At 34.7% G+C, this 9,198-nt stretch overlaps 1 protein-coding gene across 2 annotated transcripts; it reads right to left on the bottom strand.

Annotated features, from left to right (window-relative positions):
* Positions 1-5,449: 5,449 nt before the first annotated feature.
* Positions 5,450-8,204, bottom strand: gngt2a (guanine nucleotide binding protein (G protein), gamma transducing activity polypeptide 2a). 2 transcript variants are annotated; one of them, XM_043235855.1, is made up of 3 exons: positions 7,729-8,204; positions 5,890-5,979; positions 5,450-5,747 (listed from the first exon to the last, which is right to left on the bottom strand). In XM_043235855.1, exons 2-3 carry the CDS (start codon positions 5,971-5,973, stop codon positions 5,622-5,624), a joined length of 210 nt encoding a protein of 69 aa, XP_043091790.1. In that variant the 5' UTR covers positions 5,974-5,979; positions 7,729-8,204; the 3' UTR covers positions 5,450-5,621. The 2 variants fall into 2 exon arrangements, with proteins under 2 accessions (XP_043091790.1, XP_043091789.1); XM_043235854.1 differs by lacking the exon at positions 7,729-8,204 and having other exon boundaries at positions 5,890-6,092.
* Between the last annotated feature and the right edge of the window lie 994 nt (positions 8,205-9,198).

The raw sequence follows: 9,198 nt of genomic DNA, 5'->3' as shown, positions 1-9,198 counted from the left end.
AGCACAGGGGTTACAAAGGGATTAAAAAGCTACAAAATTGTAAAAAGATTGAGCTGGGAGAGCATCTAGCAACTAGTTCATTGACATCAGGTCTGTAACATGATTAGCTATAATAGGGACGTCTTACAGATTAGCACAAGCTCTCCAATCTGTGAAAGAGTGCATAAAAAGATTGTGAAATACTTTAAAAACAACATTCCTTGACATCAAATAACATGCAAATAAGTGTGAATCTCTGATCTACAGTACATAACTTCATCAAAAGATTCAGAGAAACTGGAGAAATATTGCACTCATGTGATTTGACTTGCTTGTTGCTAGTTTTCATTTTTCAAATGTAAAAAACAGCCCAACATTTCCAAAATTAATTAAGTAAATATTATAATTATGCTTTTTTTGATCTCTTCATGTGATGCAAAGCTGAATTTTCAGCATGATTGCTCCTTTGTCTCTTTAGTGTCAAATGATCCTTCAGAAATCATTCTAATATTCTGTTTCGCTGGTATTTCCTGTTATTATCAGAAACATCTTATGGGCCATAAAAGTTTGAATGGTAGTACAGTATGTATACACAGACACTTTATACACACACACACACTACTACAATTTAAATGTCTTGGATAAGCAATAACCCACAGACCTGCACATTTCTCTAAATGCATGACCGTTTATAATACAGCAACAGTTGTTATTAAAAAAGTGTTTTAACCTTAATCATGACTTGCTTAAATGTTTTTGTTTGTTTGTATGTTTGTTTCCAATGAATGCCTTATTTCTAACAAATCTAGTATGTTTTTTAAGAGTACGGTGAGTGGTAAGTTCTATCCTCTTCTTGAGCTTCGTCTCCCCCTTTGAAAAAGCGCACAAATTGGAAACAGCTGTGGCCCATCCTGGATGCCGTACAGCTGGAAGTCTCGTCAGAGCACTGGATCAGCCAACGAGAAAGGCCATAGGAGATCCACATCTGGAGAAGAGAGAGCCAGCGGAAAAGGATCTCAGACACATGCCAGTTTCAGCGTCTCTCCCTCTCTCTCTCTTATTTCACACACACACACACACACACACACACAGACGCGCACGTTTTTGGGCGAGAGGGAGGAACATTCCCTTCTGCTGATGTGAGGGAGGAGATTCAGAAATCAGGCCTAGAAACTGCATGCTGGGAGCTGAGCTGATTCCCTCCTCTATGTCTGAAGTTACATTTTATTATGTTTTTATTAAAGGAATATAGTTCACCCAAAAATGAAAATTCTGTCATCATTTATTTGCCCTAGTTTCAAACCCTGCATATACGAATTATTCATTACACCAAAAAGATATATTTAGGGAGAATATCCTGGCTGCTCTTAAGTATAACAGAAGAAAAACAAGAACATCATCAAAGTACTGCCATTAAAATGTTTTTGCGTTTATTTGATCAAAAATACAGTGGACTTTGTTAAATCTTACTGACCCAAACTTTTGACCAGTAGGTTATGTTTCACATCAGGCCATGTCACATGATAGTTCTGCAAAGAAAACAGACTCAAACAGACTACAAACCTTAATATATATCTCAGCTCTCAACTCTACAAATTTGGTTAGGAAATAAATAAATAATATGCCGTTTTTGTTGAGCTAAATAAACTAAACAAAGCAAAGGGCAAAGCAAAATAATCCATGGTCAGATCTGACTGAAAATGTATGTGGAGTACATATAATAAACCGCAAAATTGCTTCAAAAAGAATAAGCATAAAGAATAAAATTTAATGATAAGACCTTTACGATGACCTTTAAAAAGGACTTTCTTTGTTGTAACCTTGATACGAAATCAGATTTAGTGCATTTTTGGTTATCTGACAAACACTGACAGATGATGCTGTCTCAAGTTTTAGTCTTAACCAAAAACAAAACAAATAAAACTATTTTTTTAAAACCACACAGATGCTTCGAGAAACCACACCTCCTCGATCAGAGTGAGTCACACACACATGGCTGTTATTAGAAAACCCCTATAATAACAGAGCTTTGAGTTTAGAGCAGTATACAACTGAACTATTTTGTGTAAAAAGTCCACAAAGGAACAAAATAATATTTGTTGTTTATGAAGCTTTAAAATCAGAGAAATATGACTTGTATCGCCTTGGGACTTTGAAACTAAGCAAGCATTGTCAACAGCAATGGATGACACAACATCCTAATAAAACTTAAAGGGATAGTTCAACCAGAAAATTAATTTTCTGTCAAAATTTACTTTTTCGTCGCGAACGTATTTGGCTTTTTTTCTTCTGCACAACACAAGAAGATATTCTGCAGAACACTCAGGTCAAAACTAACACTGTATGTTATCGAAATGAAAACTATTGAGAATTTTCATCCTCATCTTCAGAGTTCTAGTCTTTAATAAACAGTCTTCACTGGAACATCCGTTGAGTCTTTGGACAAAAGGTTCTCATAATGGAAAAGGTTTATTAGATTATTAAAATAGTCTTCACACTAGAAAAATAGTTCTTTCAAGAAATGTTCACTGACAGATTGTTCGGGGAATCCAAAACCTTCTTTAACGTCACTACAAAGAACACTGTTTGTAACCTTTATTTTAAAGAGTCTACTTGAGGTCACTTGTAGGTTGCCGGTTCAAGGTTCTGTCGTATCTCAAAGTGCTTCACTGCCTCTGCTGAAAGCCTCATATTTCTTTTAGCGAGATTTCCTCCCTCTGAATAAGTATTTAGACTATAAAGAGCATGAATTACAGCAAGCCACCGTAGGCTATAGATATCCTGGCACTGCCCGGCAAAGACAGGCTAATTATGTATTGCGGTGGGTTTGACATGCGTGGCGCAAAGACAATCCAGAGAAACCTCCTACGCTCCTAAACGCTCACCACCATCAACCGCTCTCTCCTTCTGAGCATGCACAGCAAGTCGGGCCCCAAAACAGGAAGTCTGGAAGCACCAGTCTGGATCCAGGGACGGACGATAGAAAAGATTCTTCAGCTGAGGTTCAATTGCTGTAGAATTTAAAAGCTCGCTGTTCAATTTCCAACACATTTTCTTTTTTACATTTTTCCCTGAAAAATGATGTACAAAGCAAAAAAGCGTTAAAAGTCTTTGTACTTCAGAATTACGTTTAATTTAACGTGTTACTTGCAGCTAGCAATTTCTTCTAGAGAGTTATACTTAATTCCCCCTGACAAATTAAAAGGATAATTAATTTTCATGTGTGAGCTGAGATCTAAAGGGGCGGAAAAACATTTAAACCACTGAAGGCCAAACATATTCTCAAGACTATTTTAGACAGCTTAATTACATCCTCTAACCCTCCTAGTGTTTTTTTTCCCACTGTCTTTCCACTTTAAAAATGCATTGAACTAAAATACAGAGGTCATGGTATTTTGGGGCCAATTTGTCAAGCATGAGAGTGTTTTAAATGAATTAGTGATTAACTTGAACTCAGCCACAGTAACACACAACCAACCACCAAGTTATGCATAACAGTAACATAGAAAAAGAGGGAGAAAAATACAGGAGCGATGTCTATGAATATAAAAAGAAGGTAATTTAGAAAAGGCTCTATCCGAAAGACACGGGATGCTTTGAAAATTATAGCATGTTAAAAAGAGGGAAGCAAAAGGGAGAGGAGTGGAGTTTGGTCTCTGACAAAGGCTTCATTCATTGCATCTCAGGCTAATATTATACGTGTTTCACAAGGAAATGTCCACTTAGTCCTCCAGAGCACAGGCTCAGCACCACACCTTTGATTCCAGGCCTTGTCCAAATACCCGCAGGAAGATTTACAAGGATAACACTATCAGTGGTGAAAGTAAGTGTCCGGCCCCAAGGGGCCCAGGTAAATAAACTCACAAGTCAAAGACAAATTGGTTTAGGCAGCTTTCAGACAAGAAACGCTGTTTGCTCTCCAAACCGATGCTTATTTCTAAGCAAAATATTCTCCGTGACTGGCATGTTAAACGGCTTTGTTTCTAACATACAGTAAAAGATTTAAACATACTTTTTTGGTGTATATTAGAGATGTTAATCTGTAGGTGGCGCTCTAGCTCTATCTGATTACTACAGATTTGTTTTTCATCAAATCCCAAGAGTGATTGATTTATCCCTGCGCTTTGTAAAGGAGTTGCTTGTTAATTTATCATTTTCATACAAATCAATCCAAAAATTAAATATGACACTAAATAAGTAATTTTATGTAATAAGTTGAATGTTCTAATAAAAACAATGAACAAAAACTGCTTTACAGTAAACAACAAACCTTATTTTCAAGCAAAAGACGGTCAACCTTCACAGAAGCTTACAATATAATAAACAGCAGGCTACTTCACACTGCTTATGCATTTGATGCAAGTAAACACAACGGATACAGAAAATCAGTTTTAGAGTTGCTCAGAGAGTTCAAACCCTCCCCATTTATGTCGCAATGCTGCCTCCTAGAGGTACTATGTGGGCTAAGCAGTCGTAGAGTAATGCAACTTTTAGAACAAGGTAAAATTACACTCAATATACTACAGAGAAACTATCACTGATAAGGCCACGCACTTTATATAACATGTAGGGTAAAATATTCAATAAATGTAAATAAAAGTGATAATAATATAGACATAACCTAGGCCTAAGTGAAACTTTACTAATAAAATAATGTTTAATTATTATACACTATAGAGCATTTTCATGTCAAATTAATGTAATATTCAAATAAAAATCGGTAAGATTCGTGGAGAACATTCCAATCAGCCAATCAGAATAAATGTCCAAGAAATATCTGTTTTAGGTGCTTCTACATCCTTGTTAATCAGCCACTGAGAGAGAGAAAGAGAGAGAGACAGCATACTATCCATCCAAAATTTTCGTACCAATTTTCTATAATATTTAGGACACTGCATCCTCCAAAGGTCGCACTGGTAGGTTGCATACGTCATTTGAACATTATTCTTAATTAAGTGTTAATTGCTGTATTATGCTTATGACTCACGAATATAATTCTCAGTTAACTGAAATAAACTAGGCTTGATGACCCATGTAGCCAATGATTTCTCCGGAGGATGCAGACTTCCGCTTGAGAAACAGCCAGAGTCACACTATAAAGCCGTCGGAGGAAGATTCAAAACATCCAAGCTAGAGGATAAACCAGCTTTAAGCAAGTGAATAAGGTGCATGAGTGATTTCTTCCTTTTTCTTTTTTAAAGCACAACTCTGAAAAATGTACTATGCAACTTTCACCCAATAGAAAAGTTATTTACTTTGTTTTTTACCAGATGACACATACCTTTTGTTCGTGGCGTGTAAGATTCAAAACAAAAACCCTTTTTTGTGTGTGTTCGTGAAGAAGAGATGGGAAGAATAAAATAATTTAGTGTGCTTTAATGCAACTTTGTTTTTTGAAGATGGAATGATGTGAGATGTAACAAGAATTCACAGCAGGCTAATTCAGTTCCAAAGTTACTTGATTTATTTACAAAACGTTTGTTTCAAAAGGGCTCCCTTTCTTAGTCCTTAGTGTAAGAATAGATACACGCAGCCTAAACCATTACTTTTTGTAAGGTAAAGTATTTGTTCTATGATGTATAGTGGAACAGCTCTTATTTGCTCAAAGTAATACCTAATTTTGCCACAAGAAATGACGTGTGCTAAGTTATTATGCATCCACCCTTCTCCTTAAAGGGGTTTTTGTCCTCAGGAACTCCTTTTATGAGAGGATCTTCTGCAGATTGGGCCTCTACCCATTCACAAATCTCCTTTGCCGTTTTAGAAACCTGAGAAAAGAGGACAAAAGTGTGTCAGACTTTTGCCTCTTACCATCCTCTGAAAAAGCCACATAGCCTATTTAACAAATAAAATTCAAAAGTGACAGGATGTAAAGAACTTGACAAATATTTATTTATATATTAAACTTACAGGCTCTCTGGCGGTCTTCACCTCCTTCTGAAGTTGTTCCAACTCCATTTTAAGGATGTCCTTATCGGACATATCCCGCGCCATCTTGCCCTGAGCAAAAAGAAAGTTAGACATTCATTTTAAATCTGTCATAGTCACACTTTTAAATGATCGTTTTTTCTAAAAGGATGAAAAATAATGTTCACGCATAATGGTCATTTTTAAGGATTTTGTACCCAAGCAAAGTCTCTGAGAAGCTGACACGTTTCACTTGTGGAGACTCCAGGAAGGCAGTTCTGGAAAATGATGCTGCCGGAAACTTTCTGATGGTTTCTGATGGCTTTTTAGCTTTTAGTCTGAGTTTAATCTCTTTCTTGACTCATTTTATGTGGAAAAAGAAATCTTGCCTTATAATTTGGCCCACCTGAACATAAAGAGTTTTTGACTTTCAGCCTTCATGGACAATACAAAATCAATGGTAAAATCTTAGTCCACGATATAACTACAGAAGAGTCAAGTTTTAAATAGCAAAATTACAGAATGTGATGCTACCAGAGACTTTTTTTCCATGTCTTTATTTTTTAATGCTCTAAATAATGTAATGTCAAAATAAATAAATAATATTTCATTCATAAGTTACGCTATGTTCTCATTTGAGGACATCAGGACTCAATATTTTGGAAAAAATACATGACATGAATTTGTAAAGATATGCATTGAAACAATTGATTTTTAAAAATCACCAACACATTTTTTATTTCCAATTTTTTTAAACTTTATAAGTAAAGATGTATAAATAAATCTCATTATGTACAATGTATCTATAAACTAAATGTAATTTGCATGTTAATGTTTTTGGGACAAAGTAAAAAAAGAAGTGTAATAATGGGAGTGATCATTTTGACCAAATTTTCATAACAATATACCCTAATGTAATAAAATACTGAAATATAATTTCTTTCCCTATTTGTTATATCTCCCAAATTGCATAACAAACATGCTTTTAGTCGCGGTGTCCTTGTATCAGAACATGTATGAAATCAACATCCTGTTTCGTAATAGAAAGTCATATTTTTATCTGAAACCATCTGAAAGATGTTGATTTGTGACACACAATTAAAAAATTAGACAGATTTAAATAATAATTACAAAGTAAATTGATGTTGGTGGGATTGGCAAAATGTTCTTTGAATTAATAATTACAATATTATCATATCATATTTAGTGTCACTAAATTAATTTCTGACATTTTTGAAGACCAGGGAGAGGGAGGGATCATGATGAAACATCCAATCATGTGCTCTTTACAGGCATGTAGAGTCTCACAGAAATTCACTAAAGTATAATATCCTCATATGAGGACGCAGGGTCAGATCCAGGCAAATTACATTTGAAAACTGCTGTGTGATACATAGGACATGTTAATCATGTTTATCTTGTGTGTCACTGGAAAAACTGGTTTCATTGTTCAGACGTTAAGTAAGCAGAACGGGTTTAAATTAAAAGAATAATCATTTTCTCTCTTTAATTTCTGTTACAGGCACTAAATTCCTAATACAAGCTAAATCAAATTTTATTATAAAAAACAAGTGTATGTCATAAATGCTAGCAAATATGATCAACAATTATGATTACACTGCCATTGGGGTAGGACGATGATTAACGGCTGCAGTTTATTTTGATTAAGATGATAACGTTTCAGTATTCACAATTGCTAATAGCTTTTAATCAAATGTTTACCTTTTTCTGGCTGTATAGTTATGTGTATTGACATTCCTGTAATTAAATCTTAAAATACACTTCTTAGGAATATAATGCATTTACAGGTTTATTACCTAGACTGCTGGTTGTTTCACTTACCTATCGGTCAGTGGGGCAGCCAATGGAGGGAACGGGACGCTCTCTGCACTTTAAGGGACCATGTACAGGGTTTGGGGTCCGGTGATGAACTGAATGCTTTGGTCTGGAGCCGTCGCCTCTTCAGGATCGCCTCCAGATGGTAAGAGGTGAGGGGGGTGGAGACTGATCCCCAACAAGCACACTTCCTTCATCCAGATTTCTGATCAGCTTAAGCCATCTTGGTAATTAATGAGGTCAAATCTCTCTGAATCTCTTTGTGCAGTTGATGCATTTAAGACATTTTGAGGTCAACATGTCACTGACCCAGAACACTTCCAGAAGAACAAATAAGTTGGGCTTTCAGCGACTCTAGGAGCCTACAATACTGACCATGCACATATAATTCTTATATATGCTAAATTCAATTTACTAAGATCAGAACGCATATGATGTACATAACATTTATGAAGTAAAATGAATAACTGAATACTGATGAATAAATTTTACACAATATTTACTCAATATTTGGCTTATTTTAGATAACTACAGCTACATGCAATTTAACTTGAAATAAACTGAAAAATATAAAATTTTCAACAAGTTAAATAAAATGTATGTGTGTATATATATATATATATATATATATATATATATATATATATATATATATATATATATATATATATAATAAATCTCAATATTCCTCTTAAGAGATTGCAACCATTTATTAAACATTTTTTTTTAAATAAATACTATGATACTATGTACTAAATAGTATACTAAATACTATGTACAATATTCACTCAAATTGTATTACAACATTTCTTAAATATTTATAATTCATAATGTTTCAGCAAAATGTATTTTTCAACAGCCATTTAATCAGTCTAGCTTAATAATAATGAGAGATAACTGGCATGGTGACATTAATCACAATCATTAATCACAGTCACGATACATCTAAACAGCAATACAATCAGAATAAACTGAAATGCACAATGACTGGGGAATGCAATCCTTGACCTACACAGACCTTATATTTGGTCTTTTGTCTTTGTGATGTCAACACCAATTAAAGGCCATGTCTGAATGATCTGTTATTCTAGAGACAAGCCTCTTGTCTTAAGTGTGCCACTTTAGCTAATCCCATCACAAGGTCTTGACTGTCTTAATCCACAAGATTAGACTCAGAGATGTTACTCTCACTCTTGATTTTCAATGTAAAATATAGACCAAGGTTATTTATTCCCCTTCCTGTTTGGTCTTTGCTATTTTTGTTTGTTAGTTAAGGTAAAAAAAAACAGAGTACTGTCATTTTGTTAAAATGAAACTGTGAAATCAAATAAATTGTTTGCTGAATCAATTAAATTTAATAAATTATTGCTTCATTGACAATGTCTGTCCCATCTGAATTTTCCCTGTCACGTGAAAGATATGGCTGTCGTAGACAGGGACACTTAAAAATGGTTGTGGAAGTAAAACAGTGTTGGG

Source organism: Puntigrus tetrazona, chromosome 3 (genome assembly GCF_018831695.1).
Source record: "Puntigrus tetrazona isolate hp1 chromosome 3, ASM1883169v1, whole genome shotgun sequence".
Taxonomy (NCBI): domain Eukaryota; kingdom Metazoa; phylum Chordata; class Actinopteri; order Cypriniformes; family Cyprinidae; genus Puntigrus; species Puntigrus tetrazona.
The sequence above is the reverse complement of the archived record's forward strand: the minus strand, read 5'-3'. Positions and strand labels throughout refer to the sequence as shown.

What these genes read in the sequence shown, in the direction of transcription:
- gngt2a (XM_043235854.1), bottom strand. Translation starts at nt 6,003, where the DNA reads ATGTCTAACTTTCTTTTTGCTCAGGGCAAGATGGCGCGGGATATGTCC. An exon ending in TGAAGACCGCCAGAGAGCCT is followed by an intron (nt 5,748 to 5,889) that starts GTAAGTTTAATA and finishes CTCTTTTCTCAG; the next exon opens with GTTTCTAAAACGGCAAAGGA.